General features: G+C 39.4%; 3 protein-coding genes across 7 annotated transcripts; 2 read left to right on the top strand and 1 right to left on the bottom strand.

Annotated features, from left to right (window-relative positions):
* Positions 1-540: 540 nt before the first annotated feature.
* On the top strand, positions 541-9,132 carry sarm1 (sterile alpha and TIR motif containing 1). 3 transcript variants are annotated; one of them, XM_042413751.1, is made up of 10 exons: positions 541-820; positions 1,180-1,772; positions 2,619-3,237; positions 3,332-3,544; positions 3,658-3,749; positions 3,837-4,163; positions 4,316-4,505; positions 5,277-5,398; positions 5,728-5,830; positions 6,318-6,594. In XM_042413751.1, the coding sequence occupies exons 2-10, from the start codon at positions 1,309-1,311 to the stop codon at positions 6,366-6,368; spliced, it is 2,181 nt and encodes a 726-aa protein (XP_042269685.1). In that variant the 5' UTR covers positions 541-820; positions 1,180-1,308; the 3' UTR covers positions 6,369-6,594. The 3 variants fall into 3 exon arrangements, with proteins under 3 accessions (XP_042269685.1, XP_042269686.1, XP_042269684.1); XM_042413752.1 differs by lacking the exon at positions 6,318-6,594 and adding an exon at positions 9,046-9,132 and having other exon boundaries at positions 541-1,772; XM_042413750.1 differs by having other exon boundaries at positions 541-1,772.
* Positions 6,689-12,775, bottom strand: slc46a1 (solute carrier family 46 member 1). Of its 3 annotated transcripts, XR_006096505.1 has the most exons (8): positions 12,619-12,772; positions 12,208-12,528; positions 10,930-11,321; positions 10,343-10,821; positions 9,499-9,582; positions 9,030-9,186; positions 8,184-8,899; positions 6,689-7,860 (listed from the first exon to the last, which is right to left on the bottom strand). XR_006096505.1 is itself a non-coding variant. In XM_042413755.1 (7 exons), exons 2-7 carry the CDS (start codon positions 12,514-12,516, stop codon positions 8,845-8,847), a joined length of 1,476 nt encoding a protein of 491 aa, XP_042269689.1. In that variant the 5' UTR covers positions 12,517-12,528; positions 12,619-12,772; the 3' UTR covers positions 6,689-8,844. The 3 variants fall into 3 exon arrangements, 1 of the variants encoding a protein (XP_042269689.1); XR_006096506.1 differs by having other exon boundaries at positions 6,689-8,899; positions 9,499-9,536; positions 12,619-12,775; XM_042413755.1 differs by having other exon boundaries at positions 6,689-8,899.
* Positions 12,710-27,832, top strand: LOC121898561 (solute carrier family 13 member 2-like). The gene is made up of 14 exons (XM_042413754.1): positions 12,710-12,793; positions 15,294-15,413; positions 21,166-21,294; positions 21,466-21,602; positions 21,712-21,959; positions 22,045-22,107; positions 22,524-22,695; positions 23,751-23,873; positions 23,972-24,181; positions 24,382-24,476; positions 25,427-25,542; positions 25,635-25,796; positions 26,620-26,757; positions 27,117-27,832. Exons 2-14 carry the CDS (start codon positions 15,375-15,377, stop codon positions 27,243-27,245), a joined length of 1,761 nt encoding a protein of 586 aa, XP_042269688.1. The 5' UTR covers positions 12,710-12,793; positions 15,294-15,374; the 3' UTR covers positions 27,246-27,832.
* The last annotated feature ends 2 nt before the right edge of the window (positions 27,833-27,834 follow it).

Raw genomic sequence — 27,834 nt, 5'->3', positions numbered from 1 at the left:
CCCTCTCTTGACTGCCATGGATGAAACTGTAGTGAGGAAATAATGATTTCATTCTTTATTTGTTTGTTTGTTAGCCAAAAAACAGTCACATTTAAATGTATTGAGTTTAAACATACTGAAATGAGCATTTAAAATACCTGCCATGTTAGTTTTATAAAATGGTAGAATGAAAATCCCTCAAAGTTTCTAAAACCTGTAAATGACCTTATTTTATATAATATTCTAAGTAAATATTTCTTATTTCAGGATGGATTCCACCTAATAAGAACAATTCACTGTAATCTGGATCTATGGGAATTTTTAGAAAACATTCATTTTCCCTTTCAACACTCTTTAAATTCAATATAATTTTAACATTTCTACTGTCTGTGTGAAGTCTGCATATATTTCTCCACATTCTCTCCGACACTTAGACTAAAAAAGTGATTTTCTAGTGACCACATAATTAAACTGCTTTATCAAATGAATCATTATTCACAGAATTTAACTTCTGCTCTCAGAATATCCATATTAAGGAACTACAGATGTTGTGGCTCTGAGGTTTTTCTCCGGTTCCTCCAGCAGAGGGCCAGCAGCGTTTACAGGCATATCTCAGCATGACGAGCATGCTCTGACCAGCTGTGATGCAGGGAGGAAAGGGGGGAGGATGAAGGGGGCTCATCTTCCTGTGGGCTACATCAGCTGGTGTGGGCGGTGCAGACCCTTGAAGACACATGCAGCTTGCGGATGCTGACCGAAGGATGCGATAGGTCATTTGCACCTCTTGGGGAGCGGTGTCATATTTTATATTTTTTGCAAGAAACGACCCACGGATGCGGTGGTGAGAGAAAAACTGCATGAGAACAACAGGCCTTCTTTGTTTGCAAAAGCTCACTGAATACAAGAGAAAACACAGACAACAACAATCTGTTTATTCCTCCGGAATAATTTGCATGTTTAGCCTTTTAATGTGTTGAGATTTTGCCTGAGGACACTTTGCAAACAGATTCATTCTTGCATCGGGCGTCGCTTGGGATAAAAGACACAAAAGCAGCAGCTGTAAAGGCAGGACTATGCTTAAACATACACGGAGCTGGTCTGGATCTGCTTATGAGTTTTTATGGGATTACTGTCAGTGATGATATCGAGAGAAAGATGATGCAATTTGGTGAAATCTGTCTCTTTTGATTTACTAAACAGGCCTCGCTTGACGCATCTCAAGGAGTAGTTTACAAGACGGACACACACTTAAAAGGGGTTTGAGGCCTTTGTAAACATCTCAGCATTGAAGGATCCACTGACACTGATAACACTTGTTTGCGCTGGTGGATGCTCTTCTCTCTGACGCTCTTCCTGTGGAGGCTCTTCCGACATTTCTCCATCATGTTCAGCTCAGACAGACTCACGGTGCCAGATTATGTTAGCCGGCTCCAGAGAGGGAAGAGCGGCTCCGCTTCCGACCCGAAAGCGGTCTCTCCGGGGATCAACGCCGACGTCCAGGCGGTTTTGGATACCGCACTCCCCGCCCTCCGCTGCGCCATCAGGAGGCTGAAGACAGGCAAGGAAACCTCTGATTCAGATGAGACCCGCAGAGCCATAGCGGAGATTTTCCAGCTGGTGGAGGAGGCCTGGGTTTTACCCACTGTAGGGCGTCAGGTGGCCGAAGAGATCTGCAACAGGATCCGGCTGGATGGAGGCCTGGAGCTGCTGCTACAGCTCCAGCAGACACCTGCTGTAGATATCACCTATGAGTCTGCAAAACTGCTGGAGCAGATACTGGTCTCAGAGAACAGGTACAGTATGTACAGGGGTAAACACAACATCAACACTTATATAATAAGTGCAGCTTGAACAACATAGCAGTCCACATATAAAAAGTAACCCCTTTAAAGCTTTTCATGATCAGTTTTTGCTGTCACGGAAGGGTTCATTTGTCTTAAAATTGTGTTTTGTCTGTACTTAACTGCATTACATTGTAAGGGGTTTCTGGTTTTTGTACAGGGATAGATAAAACAAGACACACACACATCCTACAATATAATGCAATACAATAAATAGTAAGTAGTAATAGTGTTTCTGCTGTATGATTGACCCAGGACAAAATAACCATGATCTAGTTGAATCAACACCTATGACACAGTCATGACAAAAGTTGAACAAGCTTTACAAAGGTTATTGCAAGCAGTGTTCATGTTACATCAATGTAACCCCCTATTTGTTTTTAGGACTTATTTTCATTATGTATCATTTTTTTCAATTAATCTATTAATTGATGGGTCTATAAAATGTCAAAAAATAGTGAAAAAATGCCAATCAAAGAACATGTTGTTTCTCCAGCAATCAGTCTAAAATAAAAAGATATTCAAAAATCAGCCTCACAATTTAGAAGCTGGAACCAGTAAATTATCCATTTGATAAATGATTATCAGAATATTTGTCAATTAATTCCCTGTTGATTGGTTAATCAATTAATTGACAAATTATTTCAGCACTACAGTAATTGATGTATAACTTTTGTGTCACCAAACACACTGTTTATGCCTTCAATGATGATAATTATGAATTGTGGTCAGTCAAGCTACTGTACCAGATAGTTTGGGTCGAGTTTTGTTCCCATATTGCCAAACTTCTCTTGACAGGGATTATGTAGCACGTCTGGGGTTGGGGGTCGTCCTCAACCTGACCCGACAGCAGGAAGACGCTCAGCTGGCTCGCAGTGTTTCAGGGATCCTGGAGCACATGTTCAAACACACTGAGGAGACGTCCGTCCACCTCATTACTAACGGTGCCCTGGACGCCCTCCTCTTCTGGTGTCGGGGCACAGACCCCACTGTGCTGCGCCACTGTGCTGTGGCCCTCGCTAACTGTGCCATGTACGGAGGTCACCGCTGCCAGCGATGGATGATCGAGAAACAGGCAGCTGAATGGCTTTTTCCGCTGGCTTTCTCCAAAGAGGATGAACTCATTCGCTTCCATGCATGCCTGGCTGTGACTGTGTTAGCTGCAAACAAAGAGATCGAGAAAGAGGTGGTAAAATCTGGAACCTTGGAGCTGGTGGAGCCGTTCATTGCATCTTTGGACCCAGACGACTTTGCCCGCAGTTTGTTGGACAGTGCAGACTGCATGCAGGGGAAGACGGCATCTGATCTGCAGCATCTCTTGCCTTTGCTGGATGGCACAAGACTGGAGGGGAAATGCATTGCAGCCTTTTACCTTTGTGTTGAGACCAGCATCAAGTCCCGTCAGCGTAACACCAAGGTACAATCACTGTCTACTTCTCATATAACTCAAACCTTTGGGTAACAACTGTGGCTTTATTGTGACTTGAGTTTTAATCTGTCCTCCTTTCAAGATTTTTCAGGAGATTGGAGCAGTGCAGAGCCTAAAAAGAATTGTCATGTACTCCAGTAATGGCACAGCCTGCTCCCTCGCCAAGCGGGCACTGAGAATAATGGGAGAGGAAGTGCCGAGACGCATCCTGTCATGTGTGCCCAACTGGAAAACCTGTGAAGTGCAGACCTGGCTGCAGCAGGTTGGCTTCAGTGCCTATTGTGATCGTTTCCAGGTATGTTAAACAGTTTATGCAGACTTATCGCTGCCTCCTTTCTCTTCTTACTGTCAGGAAATTCATTGGTGTGTCTGACATATTTAACTCTAACTCTAACTCTTATTATACAGGAGCTGCAGGTGGATGGAGACCTCCTGCTGAACATCACAGATGAAGATCTGAAGACTGACCTGGGCATGCATGCTGGTCTCACCCGCAAGAGGCAAGTGGTAAAAACCTTTTCCACACAAGGATCTGTGCAAAAGTAAAACCAGTCTTACAATGACCTTTGTTTTCTTTGATCATCCAGGTTCCTGAGAGACCTACGTGTGTTGAAGACTTACGCTAACTACTCCACATGTGACCCAAACAATATGGCTGACTGGTTAGTCGAGGTGGACCCTCGTTTCCGCCAGTACACCTATGGCCTGGTCCAGTCAGGAGTGGATCGCAACAACGTCCAGCACCTGACCGATCAGCAGCTCGGGCAGGATTGCCTCATAGGCAACGGAGTCCACAGGGCCAAGATCCTGGATGCTAGTCGTAAGCCCCTAAGACCCTGCCACACGGATGCACGGCCTGCAGGGCCGGACGTGTTCATCAGCTACCGTCGGACTACCGGCTCGCAGCTGGCCAGGTCAGAACTCAAGCAGGATTAGTGGGGAAGGTCATTATTATAGCTGAGGTTGTATATATTAAAGTGTAAGATAAAAAACAAGTCTGTAAATTTACTCTGGTCCTGTGTTTTTTTTTACATTTTTCATCTGCAATCTCTCCCCCCGCATGAAGTCTTCTGAAGGTGCACCTACAGGTTCGGGGATTCAGTGTCTTCATCGATGTGGAGAAGCTGGAAGCGGGCAAATTCGAGGACAAACTGATTCAGAGCGTCCAGCGGGCACGCAACTTCATCCTGGTCCTGTCTGCGAATGCGCTCGACAAGTGCATGGGTGACACTGCAATGAAAGACTGGGTGCACAAGGTCAGAACTCCATGTTGAAATAGGAGGTTTCGTTATATCTTCATTTTTTGTCTTAAACTTTCACTATAATCCTGTATCAAGATGCAGTATTACGCATTTACGCTGATAAAGGAAATTAATACTGACAGTACCAGCTGATTCCTGAAGTGTGCATACGTTAAGCTTTTAATACTATATATTGATTTGTGATTTGATAGTGATTTGATTTCAAACATTCCAATACCTTGATTCATCCTGATTGATCCTAATTTGTCTGTAAACAGTACACACACCACGTAACCACCACTTACATATTAGCTTCAAAGTATCACTTCCAGATAACTGAATTAAAGCTCGTAAACTCGTATTACTCAGTTAATTAAAATGACAAATTAATTCAACAGGTGTGTGGAGATGTTTTTACTGGCTGGTGGAACAACCTCTCTACACAGTGTGATGAATAATCCTGTGACATTTTGTTCTTGAGCTTAAAAGACATTCATTATAGTAAATGCTGTAGCAATATTATAATGCATGGTGTTATGTTGGTCACATGTCTCTATCGGATCACTCTGTTACATAATTTCATGTAATCCTGTCAACTATTAGCTACTTTTAGATGTGCAAAATACATGTTAATGTCATAATTCCTTGCAACATAACAACATTCCCTATATGAGCTATTAGTTGAATTTACAGTAAAATAACTAAAACAAGAGATCAGATAACATTCATCATTTGCAGATGTTTCTAGACATCATAGACTCAAACATATTTTCATTTGTCTTGCAGGAGATCGTCACAGCCTTGGCTGGTAAGAAGAACATAGTTCCTGTCACAGATAATTTCACATGGCCTGACCCCATGTCTCTGCCGGAGGACATGAGATCAATTCTCAATTTCAACGGTATCAAGTGAGTCACTGATAAACTCTAAAAGCTCTGTGTGAGAAGCCAGATGTTGTTATAGGTCAACACATCTCTGCGTAACTGGGACAGGACATTTTGGTGCATGTGGTGTACATTTTAATGAGAGCGGAAATCCTTTTCACAACAGTCCCTTACACAGTCCCTTTTCACGCCAACATTCATCTCTTAAAGCCTCATATTTCTCGCATTAATATTTCATGGTTAACTTTTTATTGTTTGTGATAGGTGTTCAGCAAACCTGTAAAATATCCATTAGAGACAACTGTTTTGCTCATAATGCACATCATCAAATGTGTTTTCTTCCCTTGACACAGATGGTCCCATGAATATCAGGAGGCCACGATCGAGAAGATCTTACGCTTTCTGAAAGGAAACCAAGACCTAATCGACGGCCCGGACGGCTCCAAAGGGCAGAAAGTAAATAAACAGACATAAATGGAGTTTGACCTCAGCTGTAATAACTCTCAAACGATGCCAAATTCCACACAGCCTATTGGTGACCTGGCTGGCAGCTTTCCCTGCTCTGCCCAAACGCACGTGAAGCGATTTGATTATGTTTAGATGACATGCTTACAGAAACACCTAATATAGCGCGAACAGTAAGAGAAATTTAAAAAAGGGATTTCAGATTGTATATAAAAACTCCAAGCCTTTAATGTTAGGACCCTCATATGTGTAATCAGGTGCAGTATATGCCTTCTGTTTCTCAGGAAAATAACTGTGATTTATCAGCCATCACTGGCGGCCAGCAAAATCATCAATCGCAATTTCTGAAGCATCCACTAACAACAGCTTTATGCAATTGTCTTTTCATTAATTTTTTTAACTAGTGTGTACACTGTACATTCATAGGACCAAAGCAGGTCTCTGATCTTAATTACATGTCTGTTTTGTTTTTGTGTAGGTTGAAATAGAAAGGAAACCTTTCCTCGCAGATGCATCGAGCTGTTCATGATTTAAGTATCCACAGTGGACATAATCTGAGCTGGAGGCTTATATATTGTACAAGAATTAATGAACTATATAACCCCCAAATACAAGTACAGATTAAGGAAGTGTACAGAGAAATACCTACGTAGTAATTTACTGCTGACTTGAAAACGAGGATGATGATTTCACAGAATGTCTTGTGGACAGCCGTTACAACATAGTGTAATACATTAAACTACCGTTTAATTTTCTGACTTGTGGTTTTATTCCCCACAGCGCTGGTGAGTAAATATTTGTCTGCTTGGCAATTGAAAATTTATCCTTATTCCCTCAGTGTATTAAATGAAAACAGTCTAGTACAGACGACAAGAAATCCAGCAATATAATACACTGAGGCTTGTGAAACTACAAAAGGGCCTGTGGCAAATCACCTGTACACATAAACACAACACAGTGGTGCACCTGTGAAAATCTACAGTATAATCCTGCTTTGATGATGCTGATATTTATAAGATTAAACATTTAACTCTTGCAAATTAACCAAAGCAGTCATCTGGGTGTATAAGTCATATTTTATTATTCAGTACAATTACTGTAGCCTGAAAGACATGTTTTTACGCAGCATTATATTGTATCTATAAAGCACTGGAAGGCTCAAAAACACATTCACAGAAGTTGTCTAATCTTGCCTTAATATTGGTTTCCTATACTGTTCACCTTATGGAAATGAATTCATCAAATGTGCTCCATTTATTAACTGACATTACCTTTTTTTTCTTATAGTAACACAGGATTTCATTTGTTACCATGATGTTTTCTGAAAGTGTGAGACAAACCATATTTGGTCCCTTTTATTTGAAACATATGTTGAACAACAATTTAACAACGAAATCTTTGATGAGAGTTTGATTCACTTGTGTGTGTCCTGTTATCACAACCTATACGAAATGAAATCAAATACAATTTATAAATAATACACAACTAATTATGACAATGCCTTGTGTTGTTAGACAATGCATGTGAAGAATGGCTTTGACCACATGAAGCAACCAAACTGCAGCTCAGTGTTAACAGTAGCTGAGTTAATACTTCACTTAACCTCTAAACTTCCCTTTGTGCTTTTTAAAACTGATTTGGCAGCTCTTGTTCCCTCATTGTGCAACTAGGACCTGACCTGCGGGCATGCTGACTCTGGCTTTGTGCTCAGGGACTATCCAGTGTTGTTTGTGGGGAGGGGGAGGCTCTTGAGGGAGTTTGGACTGTCGTATCTGTTTTATGGAAAGGGGAGGGAAGAGGGTCAAGGTGTAACTCAGTAATCCCTTGCTGCTGCTACAGCTTCGCTATCTCTGCTGTGGATTACTGATGGCTGTGTAAGGACACAACTGGCACAGACTGATCTATATTCTTATAACATGATAATATGAACAAATCTTCGGTATTATCTTCACTGTTGGAGGATTTTAGTCCGTTTCCACTGGTCAGCTGGTTTGGGATAACCCTTAACAATGGAAATCCTCCTTTAAAATGTGAAGACAGAAGCAAATACGCAAGGTGGCTACGTCCCCTATTGTTTCAAAACAGCAACTGAAATCATAATCTTTATTTATTCTATGCGCTCTCAATAAATTAAACTAAAAAAATAAGACACAAGTTACGTCTAGGAGTTGCCATAAATCTCAATATAGCAACTGTACAGTTAGTGTTGGCTACAGGTGAGTTCATACACCTGACAGCTCTCATGAGTTTTTATTATTTTTTTTACTGTCTTCCCTTCATAAATCAAGTTTAATTAAATAAATTACATTAGAAGAATTACAAGTAACAAAACCTTTGACCTCACCTTTGTATGTTGACTGAAGATGGAAGAGGTCTGGGAAACTGTAAGTGAGCCAAGCATGTGTCTGTTGTTGACAAATTAATTAGGAATCACACCTGCAGCGGGTGATTGAAATGTTGCTATGAATAAATAATCCTCTGAAGTAATATTGCTTAAATGTTGCACCCATGCTTGATATGTTGTTGGACGGCTTAAACAGCGATGAGTTATTAAAGCTGTTGAAAGAAAAAACTAAAAATAGAAATGTGATGTACTTTCTTTGGCACTCATTATGTTGTACTGATGCAACAAACCATTATGATGTTGTCTTGTTCATAAGGTTTGACAAAAGCCCTAACCTCCACTATTTGATTATTAAGAGGTTTTTGGCTGGACTCCAGGGGCGAGCCCTATAAACGCAAAAGTCCGTGACTGACTGAGTGATGTCATCAGTCCTCTCGGCCAAGTGTCGCTACTTCCTGTATCCATCATTTCAAATTAAAAGCCCTCTAGCATTTCATGCATGGTCCAGCAACTGACTAGGTTTTGACCTAGTCTTGTTTAGTCATGTCAGTCATTTTCTCTCCCGGTGTCACAGACAGACATTATTGATGTCTCTGTGTCAGAGCTGCTCGCCTCACAGACTGACAACAGGAGGAACCTTAACTCTCTGCCTTCATTCAGGTCAGGAAGCTGTGGAGTCTCTGTGCTCTCTCCTCTGGTCCAAACATTGCAAGGTCCTAAAAAGACATCATGAAAAATTATGAATATTAAACTGTTCATTATAAAAGGTGTGGATATAAATTTTCTGTTTTCATGGGTATTTCATTTAGCACTTGTTGAAAAAAAGTAGAATGAACAAAAACTCACCCAATTATTCCGGCAGGGATGAAGAGGATGATGGCAGCAAAAAGGAAGGGGAAGCCCTTCATAAAGTGCAGTGTGGCTGGGTAAAGGGAGTTGAAGACGCTGCTACCCACCAGGAAACACAAGCTCTCCACACAGGCAACACAGGCAAACAGGGCACCTGGGAGAAAGCCCAAACACACAACTACAATATGTACACAAACCCACAGGACACGAGGTGTCCCTCATGAGATAAAGAACATGTGCTTCAAATGAAACTGCACTGACGCATTATAATACCAATCTAATTATAATTCACAGACTCGTCCAGCCAACACACAGAGACAGCTTTCATCTCCTGATCATTTGGTGCAATTAAATAAAAAACTTTTTCTCAATGAAGACATCATCCTTACATTTTTACCCAGTTTTCTGTGCTAAAAACAAATGTATTAAACGTGTGTTATATATTATTACACAATCAGTGGCTGACCTTGTTCTGACAGGCCCACCAACTTGGACAGCTTTGATCTGAGCACAGGTGTCGCAGCCATGAAGAGGAAACACATACCATAACCTGGTGTTAGACAAACAGACAGTTTGTAAACGGGGCACTCAGAGACACAGTATAATCTTCAGTTTTGTCAACCAACCTGTATGACACCAATTTAAAGTACTCTGAATTATTTTACTTTTTTAATTTTAATCATTCCGTCATAGTAAATGTCACAAAATCTGTCTAATTTAACTAATATTCAGTATTTTTGCAGTAAATCTCTCACATTGCTAAGTTTTAAATCAAGTATTTGTTCTAATTAATGTGCATTAATGTGCAACCAGTTTACAGATTCTTACACAACGTTGCACAGTTAAACTTCTGAGGATAATGTTAATTATTACCTCTGGCTGCAAGCTGAGAAAGCACATTACAAAAGGAGAGAAATTAGTTTTTTTATAACCTGGTACTCAAGGTTGCCAACATACAAAAGGCCTGTTCAGTCTGTGACAGCGTTTGCCTGATATCGTGAGATTATTTTCACATGCAGCCAAAACAAAAGCGTGTGTTCTCAAAAGCTTTTGATAGAGTGATGAAAGCATGAATAAAGGAGGATAATTAGAGAGAGAAGGATATTAAATTCCGAAGTAATGACAGTTAATGGATACTTTGTGAACTCCCTTAATTGTGCTTCGATAAAACTGAATTCTGTGCTTGAGAGTGCAGTAATCAGACTTTGAAATCATCTCACTTGACCGACCGAAAACAATAGCCAAAATGATTCCATTAAGACATCTGCATAAGTTGTTTACAAAACTCATCTCAGTCCAGAGCCCCTCACCTGTGAACATGAGCTGAGTGGTGTCAGCTACAGAGAAGACCACCAGCCCAGTGATATTAGAGACCAGACCCACAATAGCCACCCAGGAGTCCTCCAGGCAGCGCTGCATGATCTTCAGCCCCAGCAGACTGCTCAGGTAGGCCAGGTGCTGAGCTGCTGACCCATAGCCAATGAGGGTCGGTCCCCAGCACAGCGGTGAGCTCAGCTCATACAACACGTACAGCTCCCGGCTGCCGGAGTGTACGGTCACCACCAGAAAGAAGCACAGCGTGTAAAGCCACAACTTGCATCGGTGGAATCCTCCACCAGCCTCGTTGGTGCTGCCTCCTGTTGAGAAGAGGTGCCAGATGGCTTTGTAGTGGCGAGTGGTGAGGAGCTTGGTGCTTGGGTCTGGCAGGACAGACTCACTAACAAACAGGTAGGCGTACAGAGCTGAAGCCAGGTTGGTGGCCAGGACCAGCCAGAATGGGTTGATGTACCTAAATGCAGTTATAAATGTAATGATTGTAAAATATTAATGTAAAAGTTTTTGATTTTGAGTTAAGTGCACTAATTGAATGAAATGTGCAACATGAAATATTTCTTACCCTTGTGCCCGACGCCACTGTCCTCCAATGATGCTAGCCAGCATCCCAGAAAGGCCCAAACAAGCCTCCAGGATTGCCACTCTGAAGGTGCGGGACTGCCTGTCGCTGGTATCAGCCACGTATGCAAAGCAGCCTGCCAGGATGGCGTTGAAATCACCCGAGAGGCCACTAAGCAGTCTGCCCAACAGGAAGTAGGCCACAGGCAGCTTCAGATACATCACCACTAGATAAACCACCGCCTGCAGGGCCAGGCCTAGGTTGGGGAAGATGAGGACTAGCCTACGACCTGCAAGGTCACTCCATGAGCCCAGGAGAGGAACCACTAACAGGCCTACAGAAAAGCCACCCAAACTGATGTACAGGTTCCAGTGAGCTGTCAACGTTTCCACCTCCTGGGAAAGAAATAATATGTGTAACCTGGTCAACTGCACTTCTGAATGAACAAGGGGGAGAGTTCAGCATCATGCTCAGGGACACTGTGAGTGCATATAATGAAGAGATACAAGTTGTTACTGATCTGTCCCTATATTAATCCCACTAACCTTGCATCCTCTGTTTAAATAAGTCCCTAATTACATATGTAATACAAAGTGTCATGGCTCTGGGTTCTGACAAACAGGGATTAAAACTGCTGGTCTCTTTTATGACTATTAATAATGATTCTAAATTTAAGAAGTATCAGTGCACTTGTACAAATTATGCGTACCCATCATATTCCTGTTCCGTCTGTCAACTATTTTTGTTTCATTTTGTCAATGCTGATCTTGTGTAAAATACTGATGATCTTAAAGTCTGTTCCCTTCATTTCTCAAAAGGAATTGCAGTTCCTCAAATGCTCATTAAATGTCTCATTTTTCACATACAAAAGTGCTGATTGTTAGGCTTCTTTCATGGCTGCCTTATACTTCTAAATCAACCTGCATGCACGTTTCTCCTGTTATAATGACATATGTTGTTTGTTTTTTTATGTCTGTGTGGTTCTGTGTTGCATGTTTCATTCAGTACCTAAAACTGTTGTCTTGTTTAGTGACTATTTCTATTAATATTCCCCATTCCGTTACTTTGCATGTTGTGTATTGTGCGTCAGTGTACCTGGATGTAAAAAAATGAATGATAAATAATGTATGACAACTATACTAACAATAATATTGTCTTTTTATGATTGTTTACATGCAAACATTTCAACAACTGCTTTAATTTTAATCATATAACAGTTATTGTTTTTTGGGGTGACTGTGTAACATCTGTCCCTGTTGGAGGTCATCACCTAACAGTTACCTTCTGCAGAGGGTCGGGGGGGACGGAGCTGTTGCTGCACTCAGACCTCTTGGAGCCGTTGTAGCCGAGGTCTTCACTGATGCGGTCCCACAGGTACTGTGTGGACAGAGGTGCCTGTAGGGCAAGAGAAAACATGGACAGGAACAACACCGGCTCCACAGAAAGTGGCAGCGGACATGAAAACGGCGGTCGCAGGGAGCGGGTGGTCCGTACATGGACCTCCTCACTCGGCAACACTTCGTCGTCCGTCGATGCGGCGGCGTTGAGAACATCGCCGGGAAGGATGGCTGCGGTGTCCGACTCGTCCATGTCGAACTGTAACTGTAAACATGAACTGTGTCGGTACTTACAGAGTATCTGGATATAAACAACAATCACTTCCTTGCTAACGCTACTCCTTTTCTGTGATACCTTAGCTGCGTAGTCAGCTGATAATGCTGACGTTAGTTTATTTTAGCCGTTGGTGTTTCTGTTGGGTTCAGTACAAAAAGCTTGGGGGTAACGTATCCAACAGCTCAACTAAATAAAGGAAGTGATACTATTTCAGTTTAAAGCAGGATTTCAGCACCTCCAGCTGGACGAAGAGGTGAACTACAGTTAATTTAAATGTATATATTTTTTGCCTTAACAGCTTTTACATTAACTGGCCATTTTGACCGTTTAATTTAACTTCCGTTACCATAGATACAGTAACGTTTGTGGAAACCACTAATCGCTACAAGCAGAGTCGCAGCCAGTCTTTCATAAATACTGACCCACCTCAAAATATTTAACGACACTCCAATATTAAGTCAATATTAATAATTTAGTCTATTCAGTTATTTAGATTTGTATGTATTCAGTTATTGCTGAAAAATTTCTGAATGCTGTTTCAAGGCTTTCTTGTATAAAAGGCTGGTGGGGTAGGGGAGAACAGGGTTGGTAGTCACACTTTTTACTTTCATTTGGATCCCTCAAAAATTGTATCCTTAATACTGTAGATTCCCTTTCAATGTGTAGTGGAAGCCTCAAGTGTCAGGTAGGAATGGAGTGATCTTACTCTTCTTAAGCTTATTCCTGTTCAAAAGATGTGGATTGACAAATAGGTCTTGAGCACTTGTGACAACCATCCCCATCATGAGGTTTGTTGTCACACACTATGGGGTTGGTTATCCTTGTTATTTTAATGGCGAAAAATAAAAAATGGAGGCAATCTTAAAAATGAATTTAAAAAGTTTAATTTCATGCTGAATGTTCATGAATGTGACAACCAACCCTGAAGAGAATGTGACAAGCATGCCCAACTGGGATTTTTTGCTACTGGCAAAACTAACAACCATGTTTTAGTGTAGCTAAGAAGGAAACTCTAAACTATAGCTCTCCTCTCATACTTTTTAATAGCAATAATTATTTTATTATAAACCCATAGTGTAAAAGCCTAGAGGAGAAACACTGAGGAGCTGGATATTTACATTTTGACATGAAAAACACTAAAAGTCCTCTCACCTCAATGTCAAGTGTCTTATTCCCTCAAAAGACCTTGTAGGTGACCTCTGACCCCAATTCTGAAAATTTCAGTAGGAACATTTTTTAACAGTGCCCTCTAGGGAGCAACATCTAATGAATGTGACAACCAACTCATGTTGTCCCCTAATGAATTCGTTACTTATTAATTTAAATGCCTAAAAGTGGTTAAATTAAGTATATAGAGACTTTAAAAAACTGGAATCTGCCCCCAAAACAAACTGTCATTAAAAATTCCACAGCCTAAAATATTATTTTTTTTCTGGTTTTATTTATGAGTTGATTTATGGAGAAAAGGGAGGGTCTTAAGGGAGTTTTAGGCCTTTGGTACACAAGATTTACGAATAAAGGTGAAAAGACCCATATTAAATTCCTGCACTGTCCATTGAATGATTGCTGACTGATTGCCTTTGTGGTGCTCAATTTAATGACGTTTGTTTTTGTTGGTTTATTTGGTAGTGACAATAAATGAGCCAAAATTAGCCTTTTACACTTGTAGTCTGTGGCCAGATATTTAAAAAGCACCATAAAATAGAATAAGATACCATATTTTATATAATTTAATAAACATGATGTAAGACAGTACAGCAGCCTTCACTATAATGCCACAATATAACATGAGGTACTTATCTACGAACAATATGCAAATAGGAACCAAACATGCAAGGACATGGATAACAGGACTGATTTGAAAGCAAAAATGGACCTGTTATAACCCTTAATGTTGTAATTCACTATAATGCCACAATATAACATGAGGTACTTATCTACGAACAATATGCAAATAGGAACCAAACATGCAAGGACATGAATAACAGGACTGATTTGAACGCAAAAATGGACCTGTTATAACCCTTAATGTTGTGATGCACACTTAGTATGTCCTCTTTTGGCAACCCTTAACTGGTTTTAATAAGGAGTTGATATAAATTAATTTAAAGAACTTGTCTCTGCTTGTTGGAATCCAGATGACATGACTTTCACACTCTACTACTGTTCAGGTTGGTTTGACAGAACTAATTGTGCTGAAAATGAGAGCAGCGTTTGTGATGCTTGGCAGGAGTTTTGTTTTGGATGGAGTTACTCACTGCATGTAGATGGATAATTTTATTTTGGATGTTCTAACCCTCTAAAGTTAGCTGCCTAATTTGTTTTTTATAATCCAGTCGCCTAGTCAGAAAAGCAGTAACATAAAATTCTCTCCTGATCTTTGGCTGTGGGTGAATATCCTTCATTTGCATGGGAGTGCAATTAAATAATTAATATAGCAAACTTCATACAAATGCAAAAAGGTAATATTGATGTCTGATATAAGCCCAAACTGCTAAGACGTCCGTCCAGGTATCTTTGCGACAGAGCAGTGTAATATGAAATTTACCATTTTAAAATAAAAATTAAAAACCCATTCAAATGATTTAGATACATTTTTTTTAAAAAGAGAGCAAACCACTTTTTTTTTTTTAGTGTGGTAGTTTATTCAAAGTGTCAAGAATATTTACATTTGTGTAGAATATTGGCAGAGTTTCATGCAATTTTGATGGCAATTAAGACTACTTTTAAAGTTTTTTATGCTTGCTCCCTAGGTGAGAGTTAACAGAGTTAACAAGATGAGCGATTGGCTTTCATTCATGAGTGTTGGTGGCTGAGATCTAATGTGACAGCTGATGCGGGGACACTTTCAGGCAGAAGTGGAAAACACAGAGGTACGGTACCTCCCTGGCCTTTGTGGGACACTTTCTCCTTATTTCTATAATTAATGTCTGTCATTTGAGAACTTGTGTGCAATTTTGATGCTGTACATTCAGTAACTTTATGATGTAAACCTTCTTGAGCCATAATTTGATTTCTGAGGTCTCAAATTGACAAAAACAGTTTTGATGGATGCAAATAAAGGTTTATCTGATGAAAAAGAAGATAATTATTTTGAATGACAGGGCAGTAAGTGTGTTACTGTGTATATTCTCATTCACAATTATATTATTATTTATTTTTATTTATATAAAATTCTCTGATCCCCTGAACTATACTCACACTCACTTTGTCCCATCCCTAAGCAGTGTTCACACCGTACCACATCTTTTTTCAGCGCTTACCTGAACAGGGTTTGGTTTTGGTCACATTCATTATTTTTTTAAAAATTCTCATGACATTATCTTTGAACTAATTTTGTAACACTGTTGTGGTAAACCATGTACAGTTTCTTTCTTTTTTTATTGATTTTTTTTTTAACAGGACAACAGAACAGAACACTTGTTATAATATCTCATAACATTCAAAAGACATGTTCACTGCCCCCTCTTTTTAACATAAAAAAAAACTGAAAACACAGAACTAAGTCCACAAACACAGACATTTCTCCCCTTAAATTAACCCAGGCTGCTCATTCGATACATCTTCAACATGACACACAACTGTGGACAACACAAAACAAACACTTCAGTAAAGACAAAAGAAAAAGAAAAGAGTATACCAGTTACATCTGAATCTACCAGTTCAATATACCAGATTCCAGTACAAATTTAGTCAGACATTCCCTCTATTAAGCTACAGTTTCTTTCTAAAATTGAATCTATCTCTTGATTTTTTATGAAGATTAAGTACAAATGTAACATAACTCAAAACTTAAATTCCAAATTTATTGGTATACAATGTGTTTTTCCCCGTGCAGTAAACGTGAGGGACTTTGAGCTTGAGAGTAGTTAAACGCAAACTCAGGGTTGCCTCAAGTGATAAAACACCAATCATCACTCTCATATGTTTTCACCTTTTCACTTCAAACATACGCACACACAGAGACACACACACACACACACACACACACACACACACAAATGCCGCACAATCTGGTTTGTCTACATTTCTGTTTCTGTAGAATTTTCTCTGGAATCATAACATTGTTTCTCACAGGTTACACCCACAGGCAGTTATTGATGAGAATTTAACCCTGTTATCTAATGGAACATTGTTTTTTCACAGATCGCCCTCTCCGTCTCTTTCTACAAGACATGTACGACAGCATCTTCACTATGGGGGGTTATGTTTTAGTTGAACATCTTAAGATATCAGTGACATTTGATAAACTAATAACTAAGCCTTGTTCTTCTCTCTACACTAAGTTGCCCGTACGTGAGAAATGCCGTGACTCTATTACTGTTTTTTCTATGATTGGTCACATGCACGGTTCAAACTCAGTCCACATCTTCAAAACTCTTCACACAGTCGACTGTACCACGACGCTGCTGGGAACAGTAATTCATTTTACACATCAAAGCAAATCCTTTCAGCAGACACAAACACAACAACTGATTTGTCAATCAGAACACACTAAAATTAAAAACACCAAAAAAAACAGACAACACATGATTATCTTTTTATGGCAGTCTTTGAAGTAGTAAATCACTTTGTGATCTCTGTTTTTTATCGTGTAATATGCTGTTTTTTAATGAAATGTTAAATTGGATTCCCTGTAGAATGTCTATTCTACAGGAATGAGTCATGGAAATGCAGCAGGAAAGGTTTATTTTTGAGAATTCTTCTTGTTTTGTGGTGGGATGTTGGTTGAATATAGATGTATTTCAGTGTAGTTATAATTTCGCAAATTGCTGTCCATATGACAGCATATTTGTTTTTTAACATAAACTGAAAAGTTTTGAAGTGAATATGAGAGCATTTGCAAAATGGGCTGCGGATCCACAGAGAGGATATTTGAAGGATCTAGTCATTTAATGCTTTATGTGCAATGCAAATGTCATCACAGTTTGGTCCATAATTGTTGCTGTTGTGTTGACTGTGATGAGTTTTGAAGATGCGTACTCAGTATGAAACCATGCATGTAAGCAATCGTAAAAAACTGTAAACGTCTGATAGGCGTTGTGATAATCACACCTGACAGACAAAGCAGCGGACACATCTTACAGTCAAGTCTTACACCTAGATTATTGCATCTGGTTTCTTGCCTTATCTACCCCCCTCTAAACACATGGAAACACACCCTCTACATACAGGCCCCTCACACTAAAGTTAATTTTTTATCTTTTTTCAGGGGGACATACCATATATACCAGTATATAAACTGTGGCTTCATACTGTCTTTTAGATAGAACGGTGGTGTCACTAATCATTTCTTTTCTTCTGACTTCAATACTTTGAATGTTCCTCACATCTTGTGGATCATGGCTGGATTTCTTACATGGCTGTGGAGGTATAGGAATTACATTGTGATAGTTCTGACACCTCTTTTACTTCTGCCACTGCCCCTGATCATCCCGACCTCGGTAAGAACATTGGCCATGATTTTAGACTTCATACTTGCTGTGTACTGATGACTTGTCTAACGAGGGAAAACTGGGGTTCCCAGTGTGATTTTACTGCTGTTGCATGACGTACATATGATGGGGAAAAGCTGTGTGTTATGGTAAAAACTCAAATGTTGCTGAAAATACATGTGTTTGATGGTTTGAATATATGTCAGCAGCAGCTAAACAAAGGATTTGTTATTTAAGAAGTCATGAAAATTACCCACATTTCTTCTAAAACTTCAGTTTAGCTACAAAATGTAAGATATGTGGCAATTAAAGGCAGAATGCAGCTTTTTACTCACATGGTGCAGCATAGTCATTAGTTTAGTGTAGTGCTGGTGACTGGAAGCTTTGTTGGAGACATGTTAAGAGGAACAAGATCACTTGTGCTTTAGTGTCAGTCCTTATTTGAGTTGAATTAGCTTGTAATGGGATACTTGACACGTCCTTTTCCACTATAAACAGTGAAGTAAAGATTTCTTTCAAGGCCTGATAACCTCTTCAGTTAGATGCATGAAAAGCTGCAGCCAAACTGCTAAAAATGTCTTTCACACATTTATGGGAGGTTTAACAGCTCTATCCGGTAGCTTCCTCTTCCATTTTATCCGACTTACTTAACCCTGTCATACTGTTCAGATCAAAGTTTTTCATTTTCACATTTGAGAGGAGTAAAAACACCCTAAACACTCTTCTTATGGCCTGAAAGTTTTATGACCCAAACTTTTTTGTGTGAAGCTGATGCATTTTTTGTACATACTGTTAAATTTGACCTGTATTTATTCAAAACTGTTGCAGTCTTCACATTCAATAAGATTAATTGAAATCATTATGTCTGTGATGTTCTCCAATGACTAATTAAGTATTTATGAATTAAAAATAGATTTGTGGTGCAGAAGTTTGGTGTAGAGACGAATGCTGGGGAAATACTGTGCAGGGTCAAAATATGAACCGTGTGTAAGGGTTAAATTAGATGACAGCTCTGTCCCACTCTTCACCAGAACATACCACCATCACAGGTCAAACATCAAAAGAACAGACTTGATTATAAGTCTTTTCCAGGTTTATCTGACCTTTGACCTTCTCTCAAGGGTGTTTTGATACTTAATACACTTTTAACTTTTCTTAAACATGACGCTCGTTGAGGCTGTCACATGAATAACATGGATGCCCGACAATGTAGCGCTTATGTAAACTCAAGGAGCCCTGTGTGAAGAAACTGGTTCATTATGGTCAACCTCCAGTCTTGCAGGTGTTGCTAAACGTAAACGTTCAATATCATAAGGTCCAGTTCACCATGGCCTCTGCCTGTAAGCGTCACAACGGGTTACTTTTCCCCCCCGTGTAGGCGGTGAGTCAAGGCAGCCTCACATGTGACTTAAATGAATTTCAGCCTATTTATTAGTAACTTTGTTATATTAATGTGTATTTTGATAATCATATAAGCCATATATTGTGTTCTCTCTGCTTTTAAGCATCTTATACAAGGCTGCAACAAAGGTTTTTAAGTTTAAATTCCAAGACCAATGTGATTATGAGGAGTAAGCAGTGCAAAGGTCAGAGCAGCAGTGCTTTAAGAGTAGATGTAATAAAACACTGTTGCTATGCACTAATATTATTATGCAAGATACACGAGGGAAGAGGTGTGATAGATTGTCTCAATGGTAGAGGATGAAAATAAAAAAGGTGTTAATGGGAGACATATTACACTTCATATGTGTAGAAATGTTTTTTTGTAAAAATGTATTTTGAGGTCAAAGAGGCAAATATGAGCTGATTCAGCCGATGTCATTCTACTGCTAAACAGCCAGTAGAGAGAAGACTAGAAACTCAGAAACTTGTGACTTGACTATGGCCAGGCGGTTCAGCTTCCTTGTAACACTCCAGGTGCCCGTTTCACTAAAGCGCTACTCAGATGCAGATCGCAAATGGTGAAAGCGTCTCGTTTCACTAATGTTTGTCGCTCACAAATTGCAAATTAGTCCACCAGGGCCCTCAAATGCTCATGCATGGGTTGCACATATTGTATTTGTTTTGTTTAGTAAAACATATGTCAAAATTGACAGGAGAAGAAATTATATCATGTTGAGAAATCACAGCTTGCATATTGCAAATTCTTGCGAAACAGGCCCCAGCAACATTTTAAAGTTCGAGTCCTAGACAGCCACCAAATAGGAGATTTTGGGGAGGTTGGAGACACAAGTTGCACTATAAATTATACATTTTTTCTAATACATACTGACATGCAATTCACTGGGAGTATTGTATTAATAGAGGCACACTCGGAGAATGGTTATACTTGTTGTTTTGGTTCAAATGAAGAATCTATTTCTGCCTTGACTTGTGTTTTCTGAATTTATTGCTTAAATCCACAAAGTATATTTGAGAAGGAGAGATAGCTTTCCAGTAGGTCATTTGTGTCCAAATCTGCAGCCAAATGTTGGCAACAAAATGAAAGAAGTAAACTTTGACAATCAAAAAGGATCAAGGACATCAGTCTGGAAGTGAATTCATGGCTTTTACGTCGTCCTCTCAGCAGCAACATATCCTGGAAAGGATTCTGTCAGTGACCCTTTGTACCATGTAATCTTTGAACAGGATAAATTGAAAAGTGGGCTCATGTTCAGGGGCTCAATCAGTGTCATCAATTCAAAACCCACAATGTTTGTCCTCTTCAGCTTGTCACGATACATGTAAATTTAAATAGAGGTGGTACTTTATGGTTCTTTGATTGTTCTTGTCTAGCTGTCTTTTATACAGAATAATAATATACTGTATATGTGCACACAAAAAACAATAATAAATAATAATACGGTTCTTTATATGGCACCTCACTTAACATGGATATAAATAGAACAAAAAAGCAATTAAACACAAGAAAGTGAAAAATTAAAAAATGAGAAAAATACATTAAGAAGGCAAATCAAGCAGCAGTTATTTTGGTGTTCACCCTTATTTACAAGCCAGTTGTGGACAATTTTACAGGATTAGTACTAAATTAGACAATAATTAGCCCTAAACTGCTCAAAAGTGCCTAGCAGCTACACAAGAAAAAGCAGAACTATGTGTAAAAATGTAACTTTTATACCATTATAGACACATATACTGTATGCTGTGTATGAAGCATGTTAAGCATCACAGTCCTTGTCTGTCATTACAGGAGGCAAAATGTGGCTTTGTGATAATCCTGATGGCGCTGTACTGGTGTACAGAGTGCATCCCTCTGGCTGTGACTGCCCTGCTGCCTGTAATTCTTTTCCCCATGATGGGCATCATGGAATCAGGCGAGGTATGTCTGACTGTATATTATATACCATTAGTCATTTCTTTGACTTAGATTGAGTGGGAAATATGATGTGTCTGAATATGATTTATTAGTTGAAGGATCTTTTTTACTATTTCAAAAGATTTAGAAACCAGTTGAATATGTTTTACACTCTGTTCTTCTTTTCTTATCCAGGTTTGTATCCAGTACTTGAAAGACTCCAACATGCTTTTTATTGGTGGGCTGCTGGTGGCCATCGCTGTGGAGCAGTGGAACCTGCACAGGAGAATCGCCCTTCAAGTTCTGCTTATTGTCGGTGTGAAGCCATCTCTGTAAGACGCCTTGTTCTCTCAGTAGTGATTGTTTATCACTCAAATTTCCTTACTTGCTTTCTTCCATTTATACCTTTCTATCTAATCATTTCTTTTACTTCCCCTCCAGCCTGATGATAGGTTTCATGAGCACCACAGCCTTTCTGTCCATGTGGATCAGTAACACGGCCTCCACAGCCATGATGCTGCCCATCGCCAACGCTGTGCTGCAGCAGCTGTGTGACAACGAGGCCAATGCTGAAGAGAGGGATCGCGACCTGGCTGCTGCAAAGGATGGCCTGGAAAACCAGGGCTTTGAGATGGGTGACACCAAAGAAAACATGGAGCTCAAAACAAAGGACAGCAGCATCAACATGGGTGTGTGACAGTCTTGTTTCTACTCCACTTGTTAAAGAGAAGATTTGTTGACTTTGGTCGCTATTTTTCTGCTGGTGTTTTACAGATGCAGATAAAGATGATGACGGCAAAGACATGAAGGAAGTCAAGCAAAATGATGTTATTTCAAGTAGGTTAAGTAAGGTTAAGTGAAAGCCTGAAATAAAAGGAGATAACTAATAATACATTCTTCAACAGAACATAGAAATTAAAGAATAAAAGTACCACAAAATGTATTCTTGCTGTGATCTGTATCGTGTAATCGGACATTACACAGACTTTGTACCAGGGAGCTCACATACAGGTCCTTCATGTGATGTCCGGATCACTTCAGGGTTGCAGAGCATGTGTGAAAGGGGCTTATGAGATCTTACAAAAAATTACAAATCTTCATATCTTACAAAACGTGCTGTCTTTTTTTTAGTTTATGTCAAATCCTTTCACAGAACTTTTTGTGAATTAAACAATTACAAAAGTTGGTAAAGCATTTCATGTGTTTTCAATGCTGAAAAAACGTCAGTTTGAGTCTCAGCTCTTTCCCTCCAGAGGTTTGCAACAGGAGCCTGGAGGTGGAGCAGCGCAGACTTAAGAGGGAGCAGAAGTATGTGAAGCTGTCGAAAGGCATGAGCCTGAGCGTTTGTTACGCTGCCAGTATCGGAGGAACAGCCACCCTTACTGGAACCACACCCAATGTCATCCTGAAGGGCCAGATTGATGAGTATGACCTACGCACATGGAAATAAAAACACACAAAATACACAAAATACACACACACACACACACACACACACACACACACACACACACACACACACACACACACACACACACTCACACTACAGTTTCTTAGATGCTCCCCATCTTATAAAGCTGCGCATCCAAATAGTTATATTAGCTATTTTCGTCTAAAATTCAGTTTCCTCACAACTGAGGTCTTTCTTTCATTGTTTTGGCCATCATCGATTTTTATAACATTTTACTCACAGATTGCAGTGCTGAGATGTTTGGCTGTGGTGATACCAGAAACCACAACTTCCATTAGGATTAGAGTCCATTAGGGAAAGGGGCATGATTAGACACATTTTAAACATCTTTATTAAATGTTTAAAATTCCCCAGTCTTTACCATTTAATATTTCTAAGTAAAAAACAATATGAACACTCTTTGCTTTGCAAAACTTAATTTACACACAACTACGCTAAATACAGTGGGTTAAAATACTCTTGGGTATTATTAATGCATTCATTCTCACGTTCACATGCTGGATTACCTGGAGTCATTCCCATTCACTTGAATGAGAGTTTGAGTGTTTCCAAAATTACCACAGTAATGAAATGAGTGAGAAAAATGTTATTATTGATAAAAATGATGGTCATAATTAAGTCCCAGGTGGAAAAAAAGCAACAAAATTTTCATGTAATGTGCTTTATGTTGTAAACTTCAACCCTTGAGAGCCTTCTGTCCTGTAACCTTTAAATATTTGAACACTATATACATCTCAAATTATAATGAATAAAATAAATTAAGTAAAAGTTTTGTCCTTGAACACAAATTTGTTCAGTCCTCATTCTGAGCAAACTTTGGTAAACTTGACATAATTACAATTATGGCTTCTTTCTTTTGGTCTGAACAGTCAGCTTATGATAAAATGCAGGTTGTGCAGTATCACCAAGATTATCAGTTGTCTGAATTATCATTCCTTGTGAAAAGTTTTTGTTGGGAGTTTTGTTCTTATTATTTTCTGTTCTCAATGCTTTTTGTTTTAATCAACAGACTCTTTCCAGATAATGGTGGCGTAATCAACTTTGCAAGCTTTTTTGGCTTTGCATTCCCCAACATGGTGCTAATGCTGGCTCTGTCTTGGTTGTGGCTGCAGTTTGTGTTTTTGGGCTTCAAGTAAGTGATACCCTCCTTCTGATATGTTATTAAGACCGCACAGCATTACAACGTTATGAAGAAAGAGTCATTTATTTCCACTTATTGTGTTATTCCAGCTTGAGAAAGTCCTTCGGATGTGGCACAAACAAAGCTGATGACAAGGAGGCATACCAGGTAATCAAAGATGAGTACAAAAAGTTGGGCAGGATGAGCTTCGCTGAGAGCTGTGTGCTGGTTATCTTCACGTTGCTGGTTCTTCTGTGGTTTACCAGGGAGCCTGGGTTCATACCCGGCTGGGCCACTGTGCTCTTCAACAAAGACAAACCGTGAGTATGATAATTACAGTTAATTAGGCACTTTGGCTATGTCTAGGAGCAGTAAACAAGGGAGGGTCCCTTATCAAGGGTATATTGGGTTGCTTCTTTGAGTGCTGGTCCAGTGTCAGATCAGGTTTTTCACATTATCATTTGCATTATTTTATAGTGTTTATACGTAAACAGATATCTCAAAAGTATTTTCTCATCAGGTACGTCACAGATGGCACTGTGGCCATATTAATGTCAACGCTCTTCTTCTGCATCCCTTCCAATTTTCCCAGATGCTGCAGGAAGTCTGAGGATGGTAAGAAAACTGGCATGCTCATCGTTATTTAATGTGTGCTACAAGTGCTTTGGAAAGGTGAAAAGAAAGAAGAAGATCGCATGTTGAGGGTCTGAAAACATAAAAACATAAAATGCCTCCCTCATGTCCCAAGATGGGGGTGCCTGTTTAAAGTATTTATCTCTATTTTGATACTTATGTTATCACAGAAAAATCAGCACATTTTAAGAGGGATAAAATTATATATGTTAAATCAAGAAGGCATTAACTCGATGTATTTTTTTGAGCGATTGGAAGTGTTCATTCACTGTCTCATCACATGTCTGTCACATGAAGATAAGTGTGCAGTTTTATAACCACGTCAATAACTTTAACTGCCTGTGACAACTCATTTTGCTGATTCAGTGCTTTCTAATAAACATTATCCCCACTCCTTCCTCACTTGTAGCCTGATAGCCCCAAGGTCAAGCCTGTACAACAGCACATGCTGTGCTGCTTTTTAGACAAATTACTTACTGTATCAATGAAATTTTTTTTTCCCCCTTGGTAACTTAAGTTGAGCGTGTCCTGCTGCTTTGCTGCTCCTCAGAAAGAGGAAAAGCTTCTGTGTTTTGTACACAGAAGGGTGATACAATGATAAACACACTCTTAGTTTAAAAGGTTTAAGGCAGACTTTGAGGCGTCAAAGTCCATTTCTCATCTTGGAAAAGAGAAAAAAAAAAGTTGGGTTAAGCAGAGTTTAAAAATATGAATCCTGTTACAACACCACTTTTAATAGTGATTTTCATGGCTTACCTGTTTACCACATTTCCTTTTATCTTTAAGGGGTGCCTTTATGGTCACAGTATCTTATCTGTAGACAATATAAGCTGTGTTTTTCTACACTTAGGAGTAGATATATCATTATTTATGACCATCTTAACCAATAACTGAAAATAAACTGTCGGCTTTTTTCTTTTGTCTTCTAATAGGGGCCCCTGCTGAAGCCCCTTCCCCCCTGCTTAGTTGGGATATTGTCCATGAAAAGATGCCTTGGAACATCCTTTTGCTCCTGGGAGGAGGCTTTGCATTGGCCCACGGAAGTGAGGTAATGCAGCTGATCATTATGTCCACATTTGTCTGAAGATAATTCTTCCAATGTTTGGATACTGATGTGTTTTTTTTCTAAACTGGATAAAGAAATCTGGACTTTCTATGTGGCTGGGAGAAACTCTCATACCACTGCAGAGCATCCCTCCGTTTGCCATCTCCATCCTGCTGTGTCTGCTGGTGGCCATGTTCACCGAATGTTCCAGCAACACCGCCACCACCACTCTCTTTCTGCCAATATTGGCCTCCATGGTGAGACCGAATATGATACTTTCTCAATCTATAATGCTCACTCTCATGTACATCCAGTGCATTAAGCTGAACAATGTTAAAGGATAAGGTTGGTGATGTTTTTCTTATTGTTGACAAATCCCATGCCAGACTTCTGTTGCCCAAAAACAATTAAAAACAGAGACTTTTTTTTAGGCAGTCTTGCATACACTGTACTGCTGCTGTAAATACTCACTAGAGCATGAAATGTGTATTAATCTGCAGCTGAAAATAGTTCCTAACAAATTCACAATTTAATCCTGTTAAATCCTGTTTAATGGGTTTGGGGCTGTGAGCCATAGACCGGGTAGAAAAGCCAGAAAGAACTGAGAGACAGATCAACATATTGTTGGTTTTGCTGTCTTCATTTTTTTTGTTGACAATAAGAAAAATGTAGAGTAACTCCTGCCTTATGCTTGAACAAAACTTGAAAAAATTTCTGTAAAAACAGGAATGAAAACATTAGCCAACAACTAATAATCTATCATTTGTTTAAGGAGCTATAAACTTTGTGAGCAAAAACTTTTCAAACAACTCAAATAATATTTGATCTTATGTTAGCTAGGAAAGCATTTATGTGTTTGTGTAAAAATTGTACAGTAAGATGAATTCTGAACTTTTTATTATCTTGCTGTAGCGGTTGGTTGAGCATCACCCTGGGGGCTCATGTTTGACAAATCTGCTGCTGTCTTTGATGTCAAAGAGTTATGTTGTTTGAAAAACATCAGTAGCACTTTAATCCTTCTGGGACCTTTGATATTTATAACAGCCCAGTTTACATCTGTGTGAATGTCCATTTTTCCAGGCCACCGCCATCAAGATACACCCACTGTACATCATGTTTCCCTGCACCATCTCTGCCTCGCTGGCTTTCATGCTGCCTGTGGCCACTCCGCCCAATGCCATTGCCTTCTCCTATGGCAACCTTAAAGTCATGGACATGGTAAGACCTTTCAGAAAGAAAAAGACCCTCTAAGTGAGTGTGTTGACCTGCACACAGTGGTTTGGATAAAGATTGTGAATCCAATTTTGAGATAAGCAGCTTATATTAATCCTGATCCATATCATATTATCTATTTGCATACAAACAATATCCTGAATATTACCATGGAAACTGAGCTCAGGCACACTGTGAAATCTAAAAGCAGCTGCAATGTATACATGCCTCAGTAGCTCGACAAATTGGTATTAATATCATTAGATTGGTATGAAACCTATTCTGTTGATGAAACACTGTGTTGCCTTGTACCAGGCTTCGGATATAAGTTTGTTTATATTGCATTATTTTTCCTTTGTTTACAGGCCAAGACTGGATTCATTTTGAACTTTGTTGGAGTCATAACCATCAACATTGCCATTAACACGTGGGGAGTTGCCATGTTCCAGCTGAATACCTTTCCCAGTTGGGCTAATGTCACCAAAACTCCTTGAATATGAACAATAATTGCTCATTTATCAGGTATCCTACACTGGAGGACTGGACTGGTGGGTGTCGTAGTATTTTTATTCAAAGCTCACCTTTACAGTCCAGTCAATACCTTCTATGCAGCTTTCAATCTTAATATCCTGCCTAACATTGTGATGTTCTCCAGCAACCAGCTGGACAAGCTGACTGGAAACACTGGAATACATTTTGCTAATGTTTTGACTGAATTGGGTTCAGTTAATTTAGATAAATCGCCCTCTGGACAGTCAGCTACACAGGTCAGAACTGAATGCTGTTAGGATCACTGATATCATTTTAGTGGTATGATCAACTGTTTTCCTTCATCTACAAGACGTGATATTTAAAAACAAGTGTTTATTCTAGCAGATGCCAGTCTGAACTGCAGTGAGAAGTACACTGTGGCAAAACTATATTATAAACTATATTGTTAGATCTCTCACATATTTCATGTGAATGGGGACTGACATTGTACATGTGCAATTATACACACTGTCCTGCATGCAATTTTAAAAATATGGCAGTTATTCAAAGTCACTTGTAACTTTTTGTGTGTGTCTGTAATATTCAGTTTCC

The sequence above is a fragment of the Thunnus maccoyii genome, chromosome 6, assembly GCF_910596095.1.
Source record: "Thunnus maccoyii chromosome 6, fThuMac1.1, whole genome shotgun sequence".
Classification (NCBI taxonomy): Eukaryota; Metazoa; Chordata; class Actinopteri; order Scombriformes; family Scombridae; genus Thunnus; species Thunnus maccoyii.
This window is presented reverse-complemented; position numbering and strand designations above follow the sequence as displayed.